Source organism: Didymella exigua (assembly GCF_010094145.1).
Source record: "Didymella exigua CBS 183.55 unplaced genomic scaffold M421scaffold_3, whole genome shotgun sequence".
Classification (NCBI taxonomy): domain Eukaryota; kingdom Fungi; phylum Ascomycota; class Dothideomycetes; order Pleosporales; family Didymellaceae; genus Didymella; species Didymella exigua.
In genome coordinates, this window is record NW_022984777.1 from 1,291,868 (window position 1) to 1,311,229 (window position 19,362).

The 19,362-nt window shown below is 61.4% G+C and overlaps 10 protein-coding genes across 10 annotated transcripts; 5 read left to right on the forward strand and 5 right to left on the reverse strand.

Moving 5' to 3' along the window:
• Positions 1-620: 620 nt before the first annotated feature.
• Positions 621-1,913, reverse strand: M421DRAFT_89324 (uncharacterized protein; the record flags this gene model as incomplete). Its single annotated transcript, XM_033597761.1, has 1 exon — positions 621-1,913. The coding sequence occupies one exon, from the start codon at positions 1,911-1,913 to the stop codon at positions 621-623; it is 1,293 nt and encodes a 430-aa protein (XP_033453280.1).
• An 883-nt stretch (positions 1,914-2,796) lies between these two features.
• Positions 2,797-3,621, forward strand: M421DRAFT_54002 (EAP30-domain-containing protein; the record flags this gene model as incomplete). The annotated part of the gene is made up of 1 exon (XM_033595175.1): positions 2,797-3,621. The coding sequence occupies one exon, from the start codon at positions 2,797-2,799 to the stop codon at positions 3,619-3,621; it is 825 nt and encodes a 274-aa protein (XP_033453281.1).
• Positions 3,622-3,975: 354 nt separating this feature from the next.
• M421DRAFT_98184 (uncharacterized protein) lies at positions 3,976-5,502 on the reverse strand (the record flags this gene model as incomplete). The annotated part of the gene is made up of 2 exons (XM_033598586.1): positions 3,976-5,164; positions 5,366-5,502. The coding sequence occupies 2 exons, from the start codon at positions 5,500-5,502 to the stop codon at positions 3,976-3,978; spliced, it is 1,326 nt and encodes a 441-aa protein (XP_033453282.1).
• Positions 5,503-5,953: 451 nt separating this feature from the next.
• Positions 5,954-8,248, forward strand: M421DRAFT_53868 (cell division cycle protein 48; the record flags this gene model as incomplete). Its single annotated transcript, XM_033595164.1, has 2 exons — positions 5,954-6,520; positions 6,596-8,248. The coding sequence occupies 2 exons, from the start codon at positions 5,954-5,956 to the stop codon at positions 8,246-8,248; spliced, it is 2,220 nt and encodes a 739-aa protein (XP_033453283.1).
• A 320-nt stretch (positions 8,249-8,568) lies between these two features.
• M421DRAFT_53719 (prephenate dehydrogenase) lies at positions 8,569-10,377 on the reverse strand (the record flags this gene model as incomplete). The annotated part of the gene is made up of 4 exons (XM_033595144.1): positions 8,569-8,853; positions 8,971-9,725; positions 9,773-9,894; positions 10,292-10,377. 4 exons carry the CDS (start codon positions 10,375-10,377, stop codon positions 8,569-8,571), a joined length of 1,248 nt encoding a protein of 415 aa, XP_033453284.1.
• Positions 10,378-10,604: 227 nt separating this feature from the next.
• Positions 10,605-11,203, forward strand: M421DRAFT_53987 (uncharacterized protein; the record flags this gene model as incomplete). The annotated part of the gene is made up of 3 exons (XM_033595174.1): positions 10,605-10,652; positions 10,741-10,936; positions 10,992-11,203. 3 exons carry the CDS (start codon positions 10,605-10,607, stop codon positions 11,201-11,203), a joined length of 456 nt encoding a protein of 151 aa, XP_033453285.1.
• Positions 11,204-11,229: 26 nt separating this feature from the next.
• On the reverse strand, positions 11,230-12,619 carry M421DRAFT_416633 (Metallo-dependent phosphatase). Its single transcript, XM_033591140.1, has one exon. The coding sequence runs from the start codon at positions 12,542-12,544 to the stop codon at positions 11,513-11,515; it is 1,032 nt and encodes a 343-aa protein (XP_033453286.1). The 5' UTR covers positions 12,545-12,619; the 3' UTR covers positions 11,230-11,512.
• A 511-nt stretch (positions 12,620-13,130) lies between these two features.
• Positions 13,131-15,062, forward strand: M421DRAFT_53102 (uncharacterized protein; the record flags this gene model as incomplete). The annotated part of the gene is made up of 2 exons (XM_033595082.1): positions 13,131-13,209; positions 13,258-15,062. The coding sequence occupies 2 exons, from the start codon at positions 13,131-13,133 to the stop codon at positions 15,060-15,062; spliced, it is 1,884 nt and encodes a 627-aa protein (XP_033453287.1).
• A 771-nt stretch (positions 15,063-15,833) lies between these two features.
• M421DRAFT_53529 (Pkinase-domain-containing protein) lies at positions 15,834-17,171 on the reverse strand (the record flags this gene model as incomplete). Its single annotated transcript, XM_033595126.1, has 1 exon — positions 15,834-17,171. The coding sequence occupies one exon, from the start codon at positions 17,169-17,171 to the stop codon at positions 15,834-15,836; it is 1,338 nt and encodes a 445-aa protein (XP_033453288.1).
• A 266-nt stretch (positions 17,172-17,437) lies between these two features.
• Positions 17,438-19,107, forward strand: M421DRAFT_53312 (DUF185-domain-containing protein; the record flags this gene model as incomplete). The annotated part of the gene is made up of 3 exons (XM_033595103.1): positions 17,438-17,561; positions 17,601-18,128; positions 18,179-19,107. The coding sequence occupies 3 exons, from the start codon at positions 17,438-17,440 to the stop codon at positions 19,105-19,107; spliced, it is 1,581 nt and encodes a 526-aa protein (XP_033453289.1).
• Positions 19,108-19,362: the final 255 nt, after the last annotated feature.

The window sequence follows — 19,362 nt, forward strand, 5'->3', positions numbered from 1 at the left end:
CCCGCAGCACAGTCCTAATTGCGGCGACGATCTGGCGGAAGCGCATTGAAAGCGTAGTTTAGAGCAACGACGTGTAAAGCATTCGGCCCTCCCATTGGGCGGCGTGCTGCAGCTGAGTGCCCGTGCTGCAGCTGAGTCCCCGCGCTACCAAAAGGCGCTTTCTGGCCAGAGGCGTGCCGGGGATGGTCAGAGGCGTGCCGGGAATGGTCAGAGGCGGTGCAGGGGAAGGCGAATTCAGCCCCCAAAGTGGCGGCCGCCTAGGCCGAGAGAGGAAATTGGCACTTGGCGCGTCAAGACACACGACTTTGTGTTTGCATCTGAGATGTGACAGGCTGTGCATGCATTGTGAATGGTGAGCTGTTGTGAAGCCATGTGTAGATTGAGTTGATGACATGTCTGCATGCAGATGTGCTGTAGAGCGTTTGCAGGACGCTGGCGGTGTTGCTGGCGCAAGGCTGTGCCGCCCCGGCAAGATCTGCACGACAGATTTGGACTCGCTTTGGCGCTGGTCCTGCAGGCTGGTGTTTTTACGACAGGGCCCTGCGGGTAGAGAGGGAGACCTGTGTGACAGGCTTCAAAGACAAGGTCCTTTCAGTCTCATCTTGCTCACCGGTGTCGAGTCAGTACCGCTGATCCATGTCGTCGAGCTCAGCCTCGTCCTCGGAATCGGCGGCATCTTTCTCGGAGCCAGTGTCGGCTCGATTCAGCTCCTTGAGTTGTGCTGGTGTCAGGTCGACGACTGTCGGGGCATAGTCTCCAGCCTCCTCATCCTCGGACGCATCGTTGACGTCCATCTCGACGCGCTCGCCGTCCTCGAGATCCAGCATTCCACGCCTGACGAACAAATCACCACGCTCCCAACCAAACTGTTTCTGCAGATAGTCCTCCAGCTCGTCCAGCTCGTCCATCATGTCTGACTTGCACTTGCCGTCGAAATCATCCAGGTTCTTTCGAAACCGCCTGAGCAGCGGTCGCAGGAAGCCTCCCCCAACCTCGGCCATGTCAAAAAAGCCATCCAGATCCACGCAGTGGCTCAGCTGGACGCGCAGGGTGCGCAGCAGCTCGAGGAACAGCTGGGAGCGCTCCTTGATTGCTGTTTGACACGTCAAGAGCAAGGACAAGATCCTCTTCCACTGTTCCAGGCAAGAGCTGTTGTTGAGCGTGAGGACCATGAGGAACGCAAACTGCAGCTCACCGAGCACTTCAAACTCTCGTCCACGCTTGTCTCCCGCCTGGCTGTGGTTTTCAATCAGATCGCCCAGGTACCAGGATCTATCCTGTGCTGCGTCGGTGCGCTCTCGCCCAGTCGCTCCAACCCTCCACGTCCGCCTCAGATCGATCGGAAGAAACCTGAGCTCCTTCTCTGGATGCTGCATGGAATTGCTCATCTGCAGTCCCGGTATCGTGTCCAGGTCCATCAGGCCAGACGAAGCAGACGTTAGGCTCCAGTGATCGGGGTTGAGGCCACATATCCGGGACAATAGCGTTTGCGTGATTCTCGACGTCAGTTCGTCCCAGTCCTGCGACTCTTCCTGGTAGTCGGCTTCTGCGGAGCCGGCTTCTTGCACAGTCTGGCGATATGGCGTCAAGCCGTCCTTCCATATGCTCCCGAGGTTGGCCTTCCATCTCAGCACCTCGGTCTGCGACGTCTCAGCGACCATATCCTCGGTTTGAGCATCCCAGCGCTTGACAAAGACTTGCGGTGAGCCGGTGCCGGGCGACACGTAGAACCATGCTCCGTGGCGTACTGACAGCGCACTGTCGCTGGCTGCAAAGACAAAGTGCAGGCCACACGGTAGGTTTTTGACACCTCGAAACCTCGGCGATGCTGTGAATGATAGCAGGTCGATGCCGGCGAGTGCCTTTTCAGGCAGATCCAGAAGCAGCACACAGTTGTTGATGGAGGAGGCCATCGGGGGGCCGTGGAACAGCTCCTCGAACCACGTGTGCCGCAGAATGATGGATGGTGAGATGTGACGACTGGATGTTTGCAGGTATTTATGTTCCAGAAACGGTAGTGGCGCCGGGACACGTGCGGCTGCCTAGCTCGACATTGCAAAAGCTGCGTTGCAAAAGTGAAGGTGAGTGGAGGCGGTAAGCAGCAGACTGGATGATTGTGGAGAGTTTGTCGAGAGTTGCAGGTTAAGAGAATGCCATGTCGGTGGAGCCAGGGCCACGATAGCGTCGATGAGCTGTGGGCATCCGCTGGGCGGGAAGACCGCCGAAGGTTTCGCCGAAGAGGACTGGCTGTAAAGTAGGCCTCGCCGCTTCCCGTCATCGGGACTGCTCCTCGCCATGCTGTCGATGGAGTCGCTGCGGTGCCCCGAGCATCTCGTCTTGTCTGGAAGAGATGGGCACGCATGGGCGGCATGGGCGGCATGGCACGGCATCGTGTGCGTGCAATTTCCCGCCGCCATGTCCGTCGGAGTGGTGCTGCTGGAGTGGCAACGAGGTGGCACGAAGAGAACATGGGGTGTCTCAGCGAAATTCCTCCGGGTGTTCCTGCATCTGCTGTGGACGACTGGCCTTTTCTGAGGTGCACGCATCCGCGGAACGGCCCCGCGTTTCATCGTGAGGCTCTCCAACCCCACGTCATCTTTGATCGACTACATGTCGAGAACGCGAAGAGACATCCAGATCAACACGAGATTCGTCTGTCCCACTCCACACGAAATTCGGGCTGTCCCAGTCCACACGAAATCCGAGTCTGTCCCACTCCACACGAAATCCGAGCTGTCCCAGTCCACACGAAATCCGAGCTGTCGCAGTCCGAGCTGCCCCAGTCCGACCCTCACCATGGACCGCCGCCGCACACCGGGCCTCTCCTCGCTCTCCACAACGCGCCTGCAGACGCACCACTACACCTCGCACGGCGCCAAGCTACGCAGCACAGCATCGCAATCGCTCGAAACCCAACTCTCCGTGTTCCAGTCCCTCGTGCACAACTTTGCCCTCACGCACTCGAAAGAAATCCGGGCCAACCCCGCGTTCCGCGCCGAATTCGCGCGCATGTGCGCCGCGCTGGGAATCGACTTCCTCGCGTCGTCCTACACGCGCGACACAGGGAGCAAGGCGCGGGGCAAGAGCACCAAAAGCGGCGAGGGGGTCAGCATATGGGCGTCGGTGCTGGGCGGGAGCGTGCACGATTTCTACTTCAACCTGGGCGTGACGATAGTCGATGTTTGCCGGGAGACGCGGGCAGAGAACGGCGGCCTGATCTCGCTGTCGGATCTCAAGACGCACATGGCGCGCGGGCGGCTGATTGGGTCCGCGCAGCATGTCAGCGATGCGGATATCGAGCAGGCGGTTGCCGCGCTCGCGCCGCTGGGGAGCTGCTTTGGCGTCGTGGCCATTGGGCGCGCGCGGCTGGTGCGCAGCGTGCCCAAGGAGTTGAACACGGATCAGGCGACGGTGCTCGAGGCGGTGCAGGTGCTCGGGTACGTGACGGTGGGGATGCTGCGAGACAACCTGGGGTGGGAGCGGCCGAGGGCGGTGGCGGTCGTGGAGGATCTGCTTGCGGACAGCCTGGTGTGGGTGGATTGCCAGGCGGGCGAGGAGGAGTACTGGAGCCCAGCGTTTATGACGGGCGGGGGGAAGGAGGGGAGGGGAGGGGTGTCGTGAGCGGGGAGGTGTCGTGAGCGGGGGGGTGTCGCGAGAGTGGCGAGAGGTGTTGTGAGCGGGGAGGGGTGTCGTGAGCCGAGAGGTGTCGTGTGAGGTGTCGTGAGAGGTGTCGTGTGAGCAGCGAGGTGTTGTGAGCGACGAGGAGTCATGTCATGAGATACCCGGCACACCAGCGCCAACAGCAATAAATGATCGGATCTGACCGGGTCACTCTAACTGTTGGACATTCCATCTAGCTTATACTACACACCCCCACATTACACTACACACCCCCACATCACACTACACACCCCCACATCACACTACACACCCCCACATCATACAGCACACCACCACAGCGTCCGCCGCACGCCTTCACCACAGATACTCGGCCTGCACCCAGCGCTCCTCCTCGACGTCCTTCCAGGCGCCATTCCGCTCCTTGGCAGCGGGCAGCACGACGCGGTGCCACAGCGCCGCAAAGCGCCTCGCGGCGTCGGCGTCGTCGAACTCGACGATCCAGCGGTTGTAGACGCGGTTCATGACCAGCTGGTTGAGTTCGCGGGCGTCGGCGTCGGCGTCGGCGTCGGCGCCCTCGGACGCGTCTCCGTGCTCGGCTGCGGACGGCATGTGCCCGACAGAGGCGCGCGGGCTGGCGGCGGCGGTGGCCTGGAACTTGTCGCGGGCGAGGGTGGGCAGGCTGATGGCGTCGCGCAGGCGGCGCAGGGCGGACGGGCGGTCGTCGCGGAAGGGCCAGATGATGCCGCGGGCATGGGCGTGGCGGGCCAGCGTCTGCCACAGGTCCCAGTGGCTGGGCTCGTAGCCGTCAATGTGCAGCAGGACGCGGTGGCCGGCGGCCCCGCTGGCGTCGGCGGCGCGCACAATGGGCGCGTAGCCGCCGGCGTCGACCAGCGCGCGCAGGGCGCGGTTGTAGGGCTGCATGACGGTGTGCAGGTGCAGCGCGTGGCCGGGCGGGTGCAGGACAAAGGCGGCGGCGACGGCGGCCATGTCCTCGCCGTGCTCGAGGAAGCCCGCGGGCGGGGCGACGGCGCTGGCGATGCCCGACGCCGCGTGCAGGGCCGTCAGCTTGCTCAGGCGGCTCGCGTTCTTCTGGTACGCGAGCGCGGCGGCCGGGGAGTGGAACAGCAGGTAGTAGAAGGGCAGGCGCGCGAGCGACAGCGGGTCGCGGCCGGGGATGATCTTGTAAAAAGCCGCCGCCGGCGACCAGGCGTCCATGTGGGCGCCGCGCGGGACGAGGCGGCGGAAGTCGGCCTCGGTCAGGGCGGTGCTGCAGTGGGACAGCTGCAGCACTGTCGTGTGCTCGCCGCGGGCGCGGAACGAGTCGATGGCCTTTTCGCGGTCGGTGCGCGCGTCGGAGAGGGTCAGGCGGATGTGCGGGTTGGCGTCGGGCGCGGGCAGCTCGAGCTTGGGCGGCGCGGGGCGGCCGCGCCGGTCAATGGGCTCGCGCGGGGCGAGACTGCTGGCCTCGGGGAACAGCTCGTCGAGGAGCGGCCGGTCGCTGGCGTCGGGGGGCCGCGACTGGGGGAGCGACCGGTTGCTGGCCCTGGGAGACAGCTCGTCGGGGAGCGGCTGCTCAGTGGCCTCGCTGGCCTTGCTGGCCTTGCTGGTCTCGCTGGCCTCGCTGGCCTCGTCCGGGGCGGTCGGCGTCTTGACCCTCGGCGTCTTGACCCTCGACGCGTCGTTCCTCGGCTGCCTGGCCAGCTTCGTCTGCAGCGTCGCCAGCTGCTCCTCGAGCCTCCTGAGCCGGTCGCGCAGCTCGGCCTCGCTCTGCGTCGACGTGTCCGCCTGCGTCGATGTGTCCGCCTGCGTCGACGCGCCCGCCTGCTGCGTCTGCTTCCCCCTCTCGCCCACCGGCCGCTCCATACTGCCCGGCCGCTCCATGCTGCCCGACCGCTCCATACTGCCCGACCGCTCCATGCTGCCCGGCCGTCTCGTCTGCCACGTCTGCGACGAGCCGCTCTCGTGCACCTTGCGAATCTTGAGGCGCGACGCCGCCCTGTGAATCTTCAGCGCGCCCGTCCCGCCGTCACCGTCGGGCCCCGAGGGCGGCGGCGGCGGCGGCGGCGGCGGCGTGTCGGACGCGAACCGGACCTGGCGGGCGCTCCAGAGAGGTCGACATGGCCGCAGATGTCGGAAAAGGCGCGGCGGTGGCATCAATTGTCGCGTCGTCACATGGCATGCGGTCCAGTCGGCCCATCGAAAACACTCCTGCGCGTGTCCGCCTGTCCGGGCGTGTCCGCATTGGGCCCTAGCGCCGCCCGCTTAGTCAAGCTCCACCATGCACAATCTCTACCGCAATCGTGCGAGTCACCGCACGAGCACATTCTTTTCCATGAGCGTGGCCTTCACTCTCCGGCCGCTGGAGCGTAACCCGCCAAGCACTCCCGGCGATGCGCTCGAGGGCGCCTTCCGCGTCCACCTCGCGCCGAGAGAGCTGAGGGAGCACCGCCTGGCCAACGGCGACTTGATCAGACTGAAGACGGCCGCTGCTTTCAAAGGATACGGCATTGCCTGGACAGCGGCTGGCACGAATCCTGCAAAGAAGCCCATAGCAAAAGTCACCGACCTGCTCAGAGAAGAGTATGGCCTTGCGCTGAACGATCCCACGTGGATCGAAAAGGCCAGTGACGCGTGGAAGCCTCTTGCGAGTGTCCACATTGCGTACCAGGAGTCGGTTGATGAAGGTGCGAAATTCTCCACCACGGACCAGCTGCTGTACTGGGCTCGCTATGCCCTCGTCGACGTCGAGCTTGTGCTGCCGGGCTGCAGCCTGCAGGTCCAGGCCAGGGGGCCGACAGTGCCGTCCAAGACGTCGAAGCTGCGCCTGACCGTGCAGAGCATTGATCCCCAGCCGGACGAGAAGAGCGCGCTGTACTTTGACCCCGTCACTACCCGGATCGTAGCCCCGGACGAGCCTCCTGCCCAGCACGCTCCCGAGCCTCCTGCTCAGCACGCCCAGTCATCCGCGGCACAGCCTGCCCAGTCATCCGCGGCACAGCCTGCTCAGCCCGCCTCGGGAAAACTGCAGCTGGGCGGCGACGGCATCGGGGGTCTCTCCGAGCACCTTGCGACCGTCAACAAGAGTCTTTCCTTGTTCTCGCTCCCGGCGTCGGCGCTGCCGGACCAACACCTCCTCGGGCCCACCACCTTCCTCTTCCACGGGCCCGAGGGTACCGGTAAGAGCATGCTGCTGGAGCGCCTCGCAGAGGCGCCCTGGAAAGACGTGCACCGACTGAGCCTTGAATCCCACCCCAAGAACCAGGCCGCTGGCATCCAAGACACGTTCGAAGCAGCAAGAGAGAACCAGCCGAGTCTCGTCCTGATGGACAACCTCGACCGGTTCCTCGAAAAGGCCGAGACGCTGGTCGGCAGACTGCGCTCCGAGCTCGCAAAGCTCCAGGGCAGCAAGGTCGTCGTCGCAGCCGCCGCTCGCAGCATCTACGACATCGACTCCAGCCTGCGCACAACCTCTGCGTTCAAGACCGAGCTGGAAATGTTCCCGCCCAACCTCGCGCAGCGCGAGGACATGCTGCGCAACATCCTCGGCCCTGGCCGCCCGGCCGCGGGCGTCGACTTCACTGCCATTGCCGAGCGCGCCCACGGCTTCGTGGGCCGCGACGTGCACAAGCTGTGCGGTCTCGCACGGAACCACCGCGTGCACCGCGTCTACGACGCCCTGCACGACGACGACAAGGGCCGTTTCGCCCAAGCCCTCGCCGCACAAGACTTTGTGACCCAGCCCGATTTCGACGCCGTCATCGACCAAGTCCAGCCCACCGTCCTCAAGGACAGCATCCTCCAGGTCCCCAAAGTGCGGTGGGACCAGATCGCCGGCCTCGACGACGTGCGCGCCCTGCTCGAGGCCATCACCGTCCGGCCCTTTAAGCACCCGGACCTGGACGCCAAATTCGGCGGCCCGCAGGCGCGCAAGGGCGTGCTCATGTTCGGCCCGCCCGGGTGCGCAAAGACGCTCATCGCCCAGGCCGTGGCGACCGAGTCGCAGCAAAACTTCCTCGCCGTCAAGGGCTCCGAGCTGATCAAAATGTACGTCGGCGAGTCGGAGCGCAGCATCCGCGACGTGTTCCGGCGCGCGCGCGCAGCCACGCCGTGCATCATCTTCTTCGACGAAATCGACAGCATCGGCCGCAGCCGCGACCGCGCCGGCGACTCGGGCCTGAACGTCGTCGCCACCCTGCTCAACGAGATGGACGGCATCGAGGCCCTCAAGGACGTCTTCATCATCGCCGCCACAAACCGCCCGGACATTCTCGACTCGGCTCTCATCCGCACCGGCCGCTTCGACGCACACATCCACATCGGCCTGCCCACGCGCGAGGCCCGCAGCCAGATCCTGCGCATCCACACCCGCGCCCGCCCGCTCGCCGACGACGTGCGGCTCGACGACGTCGCGGACCGCACCGAGGGCAGCAGCGGCGCGGACCTCAAGGGCCTGTGCGCCGCCGCCGTCGAGCTGGCCATTGCCGACTACGAGGCCCACGGCGGCGCGCCCCTGGTGCGCATGCAGCACTGGGACAAGGCGCTCGACGCCCACCGCCCGCACACCCTCCCTGCCGACGCCGACCGCTACAAGTACTGGCGCCCTGGCGTCAGTCTGGGGGCCGTGTGAGGGCTGTCGTGCCGCACTGCGCTGCTGCCCCCGGGTCGGGAGCTGTGCAACGTTTGGACGGGCAGGGCTGCGTTGTGCGTGTGGGGGTGTGTCTGTATCTGTGTGTGGGGGGGTGTCTGTATCTGTGTGTGGGGGGGTGTCTGTATCTGTGTGTGCGTGTGCGTGTGGGAGGAGAGAAACGGGCGCGAATACAACACAAGCAGAGTCGTGATAACGCAGTCGTTATGCAATGCACAATTACCAGCCAATCTCACTCCCCACCATCTCGCTGTATATTCACCCACCAATCCATCCTCCAAAACCTCTCCCCACCCCCCCGCTCAAGCCTCCCTCGTCTTCTCCAGAATCGCGCGAATCATCTCATTGCCCAACTTTGTCGCCTCCTCAAACCTCGGCTCAAAGTAAGTCTGAATAGCCTCGAACTTGGCCTTGTACGCATCAAAGTGGCCCAGGCTGACGCGCTGGCTCCAGTCGCGCGCCGCGAGCGTGAATTCTAGATCGTCGCCGCGGAACGTGTTGTCGTCGATGCCCGTGGCGATTGCTTCGGCGAGGAGCACGGGGTTGCGGAAGAGCGATTCTGTTATGCCGAGCCACATGCGGAAGAGCTAGATACATGCGTCAGTCGGGTGACGTTTTGTTTGCGAGGAAAGAGAGTGGGGAAAAAGGGAGAGTGGGAAAAAGGGAGTGGGAAAAAGGGAGAGGGGAAAAAGGGAGAGACGTACAGGCGTAGAGCAGATCATGTGATCATACGGCACGATACCGAGTTTCCACCAACAATCCACAATGGCCAGGAGACTGAGATGATTGTTCTTCAATCGCCGCTCCGGCATCTCGCCCAGACTGAAGCGATCCAAAAGGTCATCCCTAAGCAACAGTTCCTGCCCTTCCTTCTTCTCGTGCGCGCCGCCAAACACGGCGTCCCGCGCGGCATACACGCGGCGCTCCAGCTCCACCCTGTTTCCCGCGAGCATCAGCTTGAATAGCTCCGTCACCGACGCGGCGTACTGCTCGATCTGCCTGCGGGCGTCTGGGTTGAGGATCGCGAGCCCGGCGTAGACGTGCCACTTGTTGGCGTAGATGCGCAGTGTGATGTTGATCTTGACGTTTTCGATGCCGCCAATGTAGCGGGGTGTTTCCCAGGGAAACTGGTTGTTGGCGGACCACGCCGCGCCCATGCTGAGAAAGGCGGCGTGTGTGACGGCTTGTGTGTCGGCTGTTATGCGGTCGTGCTGCTCCCGCGTTAGGTACACGTGCTTGGATTGCAGGCACGAGAGCACCCGTTCGACAAAGGCAAAGTCGGCGTCGGATGCGCGGTGCTTGATCAGCACGAGCGGTTGGTCTTTGGGGTCGACGCCGGGCCCGTGGAGTGAGTGGCACGATACGATGCTGACGTCGGCGGGGAGATGCTTTTCGAACGCGTCAATCTCTGGCGCTTTGCAGGACGTCTGGCCGCCGACGACGGCGCCGACCTTGGTCGCTGTTCAGGGAGTCAGTTGAAGCTCGTCCGAGAAGCGAGGAGCGTACACGGCCCAAATGCCTGCACAACGGCATCAATGTTCTTCGCCTCGACGCTGTAGATGATGTAGTCGCTGCAGCGGGAGACAAAGTGGCCGGTTCGCATAATCTCAACTTTGGGCTGGAGCAGTCTCAGCATGCTTCTATTCGTCATGTACATAGGCTATCCTACACAGTTCCCAAACTCTTCCACCAGCGTGTCATACCTCTCCGGGACGTCGCAGGCGTTAACCCTTTACGGCGCGTCAGTCATAGCTCGTCTGTGGGCACTGGTTAGCAAGGTTCAGAGCGCAAGTCTTTGAACAGTGCGAAGAGTTTGTTGGGATCAGAGTTGTATAAGTTAAGGTAGCGAGAATTCACATCATGGGCGGCCACACGTCCAATTGCTGCCAACCAAGACGGCGACAGCGTGGCCGTGCGCCACACTCGAGCCAAATGCACTCACAGTCATCATGAAAGGGAAAGGGAACGTAGAGCAGGAGCTGACTTACCAAGTGCAAAGCTGCATGACCCGTGCCGCGCACTCACTTCCATCCCGCTGCGCTCAGCCGGCGCGCGTACATCTTCCCCATGTCGCCCATGCCGATGATACCAACGCTCTTGCCATCGTCCATAATGATTGCGTTGCACAATGCAGTGCGTGTGTCGAGCGCGGTGTTCAGCCCATGGTGGAGGGTTGCAAGAGTTGCGGCGCGCGAAGACATGTCTTTTCTGCCGCGCTAGCGTAGTGACTAAGCAGCGCTCGCTTAGCCGTGGGGCCCACCTCAATAATTGCAAAAGTTCGACGACACCCTTCGGACCTCCCCACGAACCGTCAGCCAGTCACTAATACACAGCCAACATGCCTCCCAAGAAGAAGGTCGAGCGCGGTGCGCAGGAGAACATCCAGGTGCGACACACCCGCCATTGCAGATTTAGCGCAGACAACGCGCCTGCAAATTGCGCTTCTAGCTCTCGAGTACTGACTGCGTGCGCAGCTTGGTCCCCAGGTCCGTGAGGGCGAGCTCGTCTTCGGCGTTGCCCGCATCTTCGCCTCGTTCAACGACACCTTCGTCCACATCACCGATCTGTCTGGCCGCGAAACCATCTCGCGTGTCACCGGTGGCATGAAGGTCAAGGCCGACCGTGACGAGTCCTCCCCCTACGCCGCCATGTTGGCTGCCCAGGACGTCGGTGCGTACACCCGAAGAACAAGGACAGGAGGAACTTCCGGCTAACGAGTACTCAGCCGCCCGCTGCAAGGAGCTCGGCATCTCTGCCCTCCACGTCAAGATCCGTGCCACCGGTGGTAACGGCACCAAGACCCCCGGTCCCGGTGCCCAGTCTGCCCTCCGCGCTCTCGCCCGTGCCGGTATGCGCATTGGACGCATCGAGGACGTCACCCCCACACCCTCCGACTCCACACGCAGGAAGGGTGGTCGCCGTGGTCGCCGTCTCTGAGCATGTGCGCAGCATGTGTTTGGCCTGGTGGCGCATGGCATGTCATTACTCAGCTTCTGGTACATGCAATGGCAGCACGATTTACGGTTCATGTTATATGACCTCAATCACAACAAAGTCGCGGGGAACGGCGAATCGCCTGGTCTCCTTGTTGAACTTGGCGAGTCCGTAGAGATATGGTCGTAGTCAGGGTAAAGCAACAGAATCCTTTCTTGTTCGAAAAGATTCCTGACAATGAAGTGCTGTTGTGTTTGATGCTTTATTACGATTACCATTACCGTTGATCTGGGCTGTGAAATGTAAGTCGTGCTATATTTCAACAACCTGCACCGGGTTGCCCAGCTTGCCCGTGTTGCCCTTGGTCAGCGCAGCATTCACGAGTATGGTGTGCTCGCTGCGGCCTCCCCACACCCTGTCCCACAGCAGCTCCCTCACCCCCCTGTACAGCACCCTCACCACATCCCACCACGATCCCGGATTCAACACGCCCCTAGTGTACCGCGACTCGATCCCCATACCCCTCACATACGCCTCATGCGCACGATCCCAGTACACAACCTCTCTCCCCGCGCCCCAGTGCACATGTCCGAAGACATGCAGCACAGGCTTAGCCCGCTGCACTTCCTTGAGTAGATGCTCACACCCCAATCCCCGCGGCATGGACAGATCCATGTGATACCTGGGCGGCGTGTGCGTCACTAGGATATCCACCTCCTCCGGGACCGTCTCACTCCACGCATCGCTGCCGCGGGCGTACTGGAACGCATGCACGCTCACGGGCCCACAGGCAGGGATCTGCGGGGCGCCGTAGACACGCAACCGCCTCGGTGCACCATGCAGCAGCGGCGTTCGGGAGTCCGTGGCCGGCGACCAGGATTGTGGTGTGAGCGTGAGCGTGAGCAGTTTGTGCTGCAAGTAGTGCACGCGGCCCCAGTCCAGGCCGCCCTCGCGCTGCGCAGCAGTGAGAGAGGGCCGTGTCCGTGGATCGAGGTACGTGTCGTGGTTCCCGCTTATGACTATGATTTCCTTGTGGGGCAGGGACGAGAGCCAGTCGATTTGTGCCTGGATCTCTGCCGTGCTGCCGCCGTTTGTCATGTCACCGGCGTGGATGAGGATATCGCCATCTGGTACGTCGTCGGAGATGTTGTTGTGTGTGTCTGATATGCATACGACGCGGATTGGCGGCTGCGAGGGTTTCGGCGTGGAGCGCAGGCTGGTGAGGATGTGGTAGAGCTGGTAGAGGAGCAGTTTTACAGGGCCGTGGAAGAGGAGCGCGGGGATGGGGGTGGGTTCGAATTCATCTTTGGGGCTGGGCCATGGGTTGAGGATCTCGAGGACCATTACCGGGCGTGTTGGAGTGTATCACGCGCGGTTGAGGGGCAGTGACAGCATTGATGGGAGCTTGGGACGCCAGGGTCCAGGTTTGGCGCTAAGAAACAGTCGACGCTGAACCGTCCTTGAGCTCTTCTCAGTCAACATACATCTCCCTGTCAAACGTGCAACTGGACCAAATGCAGATGCAGCTACTTGCACGTCACTCTCAGAAGTGCCTCGTGAAATGCTGTTGGCGCAGAAGGTAAGAGCGGCTGTGCATGGCGGTGCAGATGTAGCTGCCGAGGCGGACTCGACTCAACCTCGAACGCTGCGACGACGATGATGTCTTCAAACTATGCTCAGCCATAGCAGCAGGCTGCAATGTTCGCTCCTTGAAGGACGGGTCATGGCTTGATCGAGTTCACCGGGCTCCACTGCGCTATGGCTGATTCGCCTGAGGCTTGCAGCAGAGCTCAGCTTGCGGGGCGGAGCGCGTAAGTACTTGCATATGAGCCAGTCTCGTCCGGTTGGGTTGGGCCAAGTATCGGTCTGCCGTCAGTGCTCTACTCTCGTCCTTATTGTCGCGGGTCGTCTCGTGAGTTCTACAGTGAAGATGTCAGGGCTCGAGATTCCAGGCCTCGCCATCGGCGGTGTCTCCTTCTTCTTCCAAGCGTTTGCGGGATGCATTCAAGGTCAGCGCCCCTCTCGATCTGACCCCTCCAATTACTGATTTTCCGCAGGCTACGAGCTCATCGCGGATGCTTGTCGCCTTGAGAAGGCCTATCATAACATTCTAATAAAGGTCAAGATCGAGGAGCACCGCTTATTCGACTGGGCGAGATCCATCGGCCTAGATTACACAGATGAGCGATTGGTCCTCAATCACATGTCGAAGAACCTTATCATGGGTATTCTGGAGCAACAGCAAAAGCTGCTCTTTACCTTTGGACGTCTCGACAAGAAGTATGCCAAGTTGGCGAGCCCATCGTTGGTGGACAGAACCGAAGGATTCGTGTTCGATGCTGAACACCTGCTCGAGAACGGTGTCAACGACCAAGGAGACAATGCCGTCCGATTTCCAAAGACCGACAACCTGCTCGAGAAGGTTCGTGAGTTCACAGCACAGCTGAAGACCGCGCCTCGAAGACTCAAATGGGCTTCGCTGGACAAAGAGAAGGCGGAAGGCTTGGTTGCTGATCTGGTGCACTTCAACGACAAGCTACATGAAGCTCTCGACAAAGCTCAAAGAGACAGTCTCCGCGAAGAACAGCTCCGGACAAGCTACCAGATTGTACTCCTCAACCGCACCATGGAAAATCTGGTTCAGATCGTCCAGTCACAGCGTATTGAGTCATCGCCTCGATATCCTGCACTGCTTCACCGATCAAGTTCAGTTTACAGTGACCTCAACCACCGTGCGATTGCCCGCCAACCTGACACGCGACCACTCGCAGCCTTGGCTCAGTTCGCAGCAGTGAACCTGCAGAGCGAGGAGGATTACGGTATCGGCGCTGTCACTGACAGTATCGTGAGTGCTCTCGATCTCAACCAGACAGCAGAGGAGATTCATGACAATCGAATCGAACTCTCCGCGATTGAGACCGTGGAGACGATCGACGACATCGATGATGCGGAACGAACCGAAGGTACCTACGGTGACAGGAGTGTCTGGATCGAGTGGAAGCTTCCGGAAATGGACCCAACACATGCGAACGGTACCGGCAGTCTGATCCATGAACGCATCACCACGCTTGCTGGATTGCTACGAGAGATGAACAAGATCGTCCAATTCCGTGCCCCTCAGTGTCTCGGATATTTCGAAGACGAAGATAATGGCCGCTATGGATTCGTCTTCGCGAAGCCAGACCATGCCACCAGCGACGAAAGCCCCACAACGTTACGGGATCTCCTGGCAGAAGACATGCCCCCTCTCGCCGACCGCATCACCCTCATGCGCCTCCTTGCCGAGACAATCGAGCAATTTCACGCCGTAGGATGGCTGCACAAGGGCCTGCGCTCAGCCAACATTCTATTCTTCAAAGACTCCGAAACGGGCCTGATAGACATCGGCAGCCCGTACATCTCTGGCTTCGAGTACTCGCGCCCCGCAACCCGAGACGACATGACGCAGCGCCCGTCCGACGACCCCGGAGCAGACATGTACCGCCACCCTGCAACGCAGAGCAACAACCACACCGCAGGCTTCAAGCAGACCTTCGATCTCTACTCCCTCGGCATCGTCCTCCTCGAGATCGCGTACTGGCAACCCATCGACGAGATTCTGGGTATTGATCTCAGCGCCGCCAAGCCAAAGGACATCTTCAGCGTGCGCAAGCGTCTGCTAGAAGACACACGCTATGAGAAACACGTCAGGGGCTACCTGGGCGTCGCGGCTCAGCAGGTCATCTGGTCGTGTCTCACCGGCCCCGAGGGCTTCGGCCTGTCTGAGCCTTGCGACGAGAAGAATCCTTTTACGTCCGCCACCCTGGGCTGGGAGTTTGGGCAAAGGGTGGTCAAGCGACTGGCGCTGATGAAGGGCTTGTAGGGCGTTGATGCTGCGCTGCACCGAGCGTGCTGGATTAGACTACCTTCGTCAGTCACTGCGCCGTGCTCGCGTTGTGCGTAATCCACGATTTCCTTGGTGCTCCGGGAACTGATGGGCAGTGCTCGTGCTGTTGGTGGACAGAGCTTGTGCTTTCACGCTTGTAGAGTTGGGTAATACGGAGTGTTCAATCTAGTGTGGTGTCTTGATAGCATGTAGCAGATAGTCTCCACTATCCGCCCCCCGGTCATACTCCCCGTCTGGAATATACTACGCCTTGGTCATTTCTGTGACTCACTGTCGCTTATCCAGTCACCACCGTCCTTGCCCTGAACCATGTGATCGTAGAGCACTGCAACGCAGTACAGCAAGGGTCTTGATCCTGACCAGTCTTTCACTGCAACACGCAAAGGAATCATTTCAGCGCGTTGTTGTAGACAAGGAAGCACAAACGACGCAGTAACTCCTCAGCGGTGTAGACAGAAGCCCGACCAACAAATCCTGGTATACCTCGTGGCAACGAATCCTCTTCCTGTCCCGCGCCGTTGGGAGAGCGGGTGCGAGGTGGTCCGGAAGCTTTCTGCGACGGCGCTAAATGTGCGCGAGTGCGGGATCAGATGAACGGGGAGCTTGGCGCTCGGCTCGCGGTCATGATGGAGGATTGTCTGGTGGGAAATGCAGAGCCGTATCGTCGTCGACAAGGCTGGAAGACCTGATGCTGCACGAAAACCTCGCGTACCAGGACCTTGCAACACGTCCCCGTTTCTCAACTACCTACGCCATCTTCAGCATGAACCCCGCCCCCTTCTCACCATGCTCCTGCGCAGAGAAGATGCCGCTGAAATCCACCCTGCCAAGCGCCGACGCCTCGCCCCTCTTCGGCGCACTCGGGCTCGCCCTCCTCCTCTTCTCCTGCCCCGCCTTGCTCGGAAACGTGGGGAACATCTCGCTCGGCTTGGGTTTCGGCTGCTCCCTGAAGTACTCATGGCCGGGGACGTCTCTCGCGGAGGGTCGAAGCTCGGGGTTCAGACTGAGCAGCGATGAGAGCAGGGCGACGCCCGCGCTGCTCAGGAAGGGGAAGCGTGCGCGGTCGAAGGCCTGGGCGGTGCGCTGCTCGCGGGGCAATTTGAGCGAGGGCGCGTTGGGCAGGCGGTAGAATGCTGGCCAGGACTTTTCTGTCGGGAGCCCGCAGAGACTGAATGTGCGCGAGAGCTGGTCGACTTCGTTTGTGCCGGGCAGCAGGGGGGATTTCAGCAGCAGCTCGCCCATGATGCAGCCCACGCTCCACATGTCGACCTCGGCGCCGTAGTTTGGGGTGCCGAGGAGGAGCTCTGGGGCGCGGTACCACAGCGTTACGACGAGCTGGGTCAAGGGTGCGTTTGAAGGGGGGATGTAGCGCGCCATGCCGAAGTCTGCGAGCTTGAGCTGCCCGCGGTTGTTGAGCAGGATGTTGGATGTCTTGAGGTCGCGGTGCATGATGAAGTTGTCGTGCAGGAAGGCGACACCAGATACTAGTTGGCGGAGCAATGTCTTGACTTCTGACGCGACGAAGGGGTCGTGCATGTCTTCCTGCAGCGTCTTGAGGTCGTGTTCCAGGAACTCCAAGACCAGGACGCATTCCTCGGGCGCATCACCGCTCAGCACCTCTTTGAGGTCGACGATGTTGGGGTGCCGCGCTTTTTGCAGAATGGAGATTTCTCGCAGCGCGGTGATGGGGAAGCCGTCTTGGCTGTAGTCCATCTTGACCTTCTTCAGGGCGACGACTTGCGAGGTCGTGATGTCTTTTGCCCGCGAGACCCATCCGTAGCTACCCTCTTCAATATGATTCAGCGTCTCAAAGTTTGAGCGGTGGCGGCAGGGCGCCCATCCTCCGCCGTCGAATCTGAGTAGTTTTCTCTCTTGTGGTGAATCTGTTGGCGCGTCGGCTGCGTCCTCGCCACTGGATAGCCGTCTGCGCTTAGCTGGCCGCTGTCCGGGTGCTTTAGCCAGGCGGGCTGCTTCTTCAGCTTGTTGCTGTTTTTGCAGCTTCTGGCGCTTCTTCTCTTCCTTCTCTTGCTTGCGGCGGAGGGCTTCTGCTTTGTCGGCCTCGGTGTCTGCCCAGCGGGAGGCCATTGTACATGGACTCCAAATCAGATGAAGTCCAAATCAGATGAAGTCCAAATCAGATAAACTCCAAATCAGATAAACTCCAAACCAGACGTATCCTCGAAACGAATTTGTGCAAGTGGAACGCAGATGTGAATGAGGCTCAAGATTCGATGTGTGTGGGTGTCAGGCACGTGTTGGCTTCCTACACCCATGGCCATAGCTCGCGGTTCCGACACGATTTTGCGCTCGGAACGCGCAGACGTCATGGACCGCCTCCTCCAGCACCCGCCATGAGAGCCCATTCTCTCCGTCTGCTCCGCACAGCGACACGATGTAGTCGCGCGCGGCCGCAGCTGCCGTCCTCCGTCTTGGCGCAATGCGCGCTCCGGCTGTCCTCGACCTCGGCGCCGTCGCGTCCCCCAACGCCGCCGCCAACGCCGCCGGCGCCCAAAGAGGGCGAGCGGACGTGGTCGACGCCGCTCGCGCAGTTCCTCGGGCAGGCGATCACGACGACAGGCCCCATCTCGGTCGCGGCGTACATGCGCCAGTGCCTCACGTCGGAGCTGGGCGGGTACTACACGCGCGCGCCGACGGCGGGCGAGGACCAGTTCGGCGCCAAGGGCGACTTCGTGACGTCGCCCGAGATTAGCCAGGTCTTCGGCGAGCTGATTGGGATCTGGCTGTACGCCGAGTGGCTCGCGCAGGGCCGCCGCGACAAGGTGCAGATCATCGAGGTCGGACCCGGCAGAGGCACGTTGATGGACGACGTGCTGCGGACGCTGTCGAGCTTCAAGCGCATGACGAGCAGCATCGACGCCATCTACCTGGTCGAGGCGAGCCCGCACCTGCAGAAGCAGCAGGCCCTGCGCCTGGCAGGCACCGAGCAGCTGGAGAAGAGTGACGTTGGATGGAGGGCCAAGTGCAAGTACTTGCCGGACGTCGACATACAGTGGTGCGAGGACATTCGCTTTGTGCCCAAGGGTGCGTCGCCCATTGCTCCAACTGTGCCTGCGTGTGCTGACTGTGTGCAGACGAGACGGGCACCCCCTTCATCCTCGCCCACGAGTTCTTCGACGCCCTGCCCATCCACGTCTTCCAGAACGTCGCCCAGTCGTCGATACCCAAGGCCTCCACCATCATGACCCCAACCGGGCCCATCACGCCCAAGCACGGCCCGACTGCGCCAGGACACCAGTGGCACGAGCTCGTCGTCTCGCCCACGAACCCATACGCGTCCACCACCCTCAAGCCCGGCGAGGAGAAGCAGGACTTTGAGATGACCGTCTCCAAGTCGCCGACCCCGCACTCCCTCTACCTCCCCAAGATGAGCCACCGCTACAAGAAGCTCGAAAAGACACCCGACGCCATCATCGAAATCAGCCCAGAGTCGCTATCCTACATCTCTGACTTCGCCGTGCGCATCGGCGGCAGCGAGGGTGCAACCTCGCGCCCACCCTCTCCAGGGACCGGCGGCGCACCGACAGCCAAGCCTGTATCCTCCCCGGACGCACCCTTCACGAAGACGGAACCCAGCGGCGCAGCCCTAATCCTCGACTACGGCACCACCGACACCATCCCCGCAAACACCCTGCGCGGCATCCGAAACCACCGCCCCGTGTCGCCCTTTGTCTCGCCCGGCCTCGTCGATCTGAGCGCCGACGTGGATTTCCTCGCCCTCGCCGAGTCCGCGCTCCAAGCCAGCGACGGCGTGGAAGTGCATGGACCCGTCGACCAGAGCTTCTTCCTGGCGACTATGGGCATCAAAGAGCGAGCTGACCGACTGCTGCGGAACGCAAAGGACGAGGAGACGCGGAAGAGGCTGGAGGGCGGGTGGACGAGACTGGTTGATCGCGGGCCGAATGGCATGGGCAAGTTGTACAAGGCTATGGCTATACTGCCGTACACGGAGGGGAAGAAGGTGCGGCGGCCCGTTGGGTTTGGTGGAGATTTGCTGGGTTGAGAGTCGGGTGTGTGATGGAATTGTCCATGTATGATAGAATTGTGCAAGTCTTGTATGCTACAGAGTGTGGGCTTTCCACCTCGACATGGAGAGTGCTGTGAAATAAAATGCAGGAGAGGAAGCAGCACATATTCTCGTGGTCATGAAGCTCAATTCACTGATATCGAGGCCACTGTATTGTTTCACTGCTGACAATCTCATGGTCATAGAGCTCAATTCACTGATATCGACGCCACTGTATTGTTTCACTGCTGA

Coding starts and splice junctions, on each gene's coding strand:
- M421DRAFT_416633 (XM_033591140.1), bottom strand. CDS start 12,544: ATGGTCCTCGAGATCCTCAACCCATGGCCCAGCCCCAAAGATGAATTC.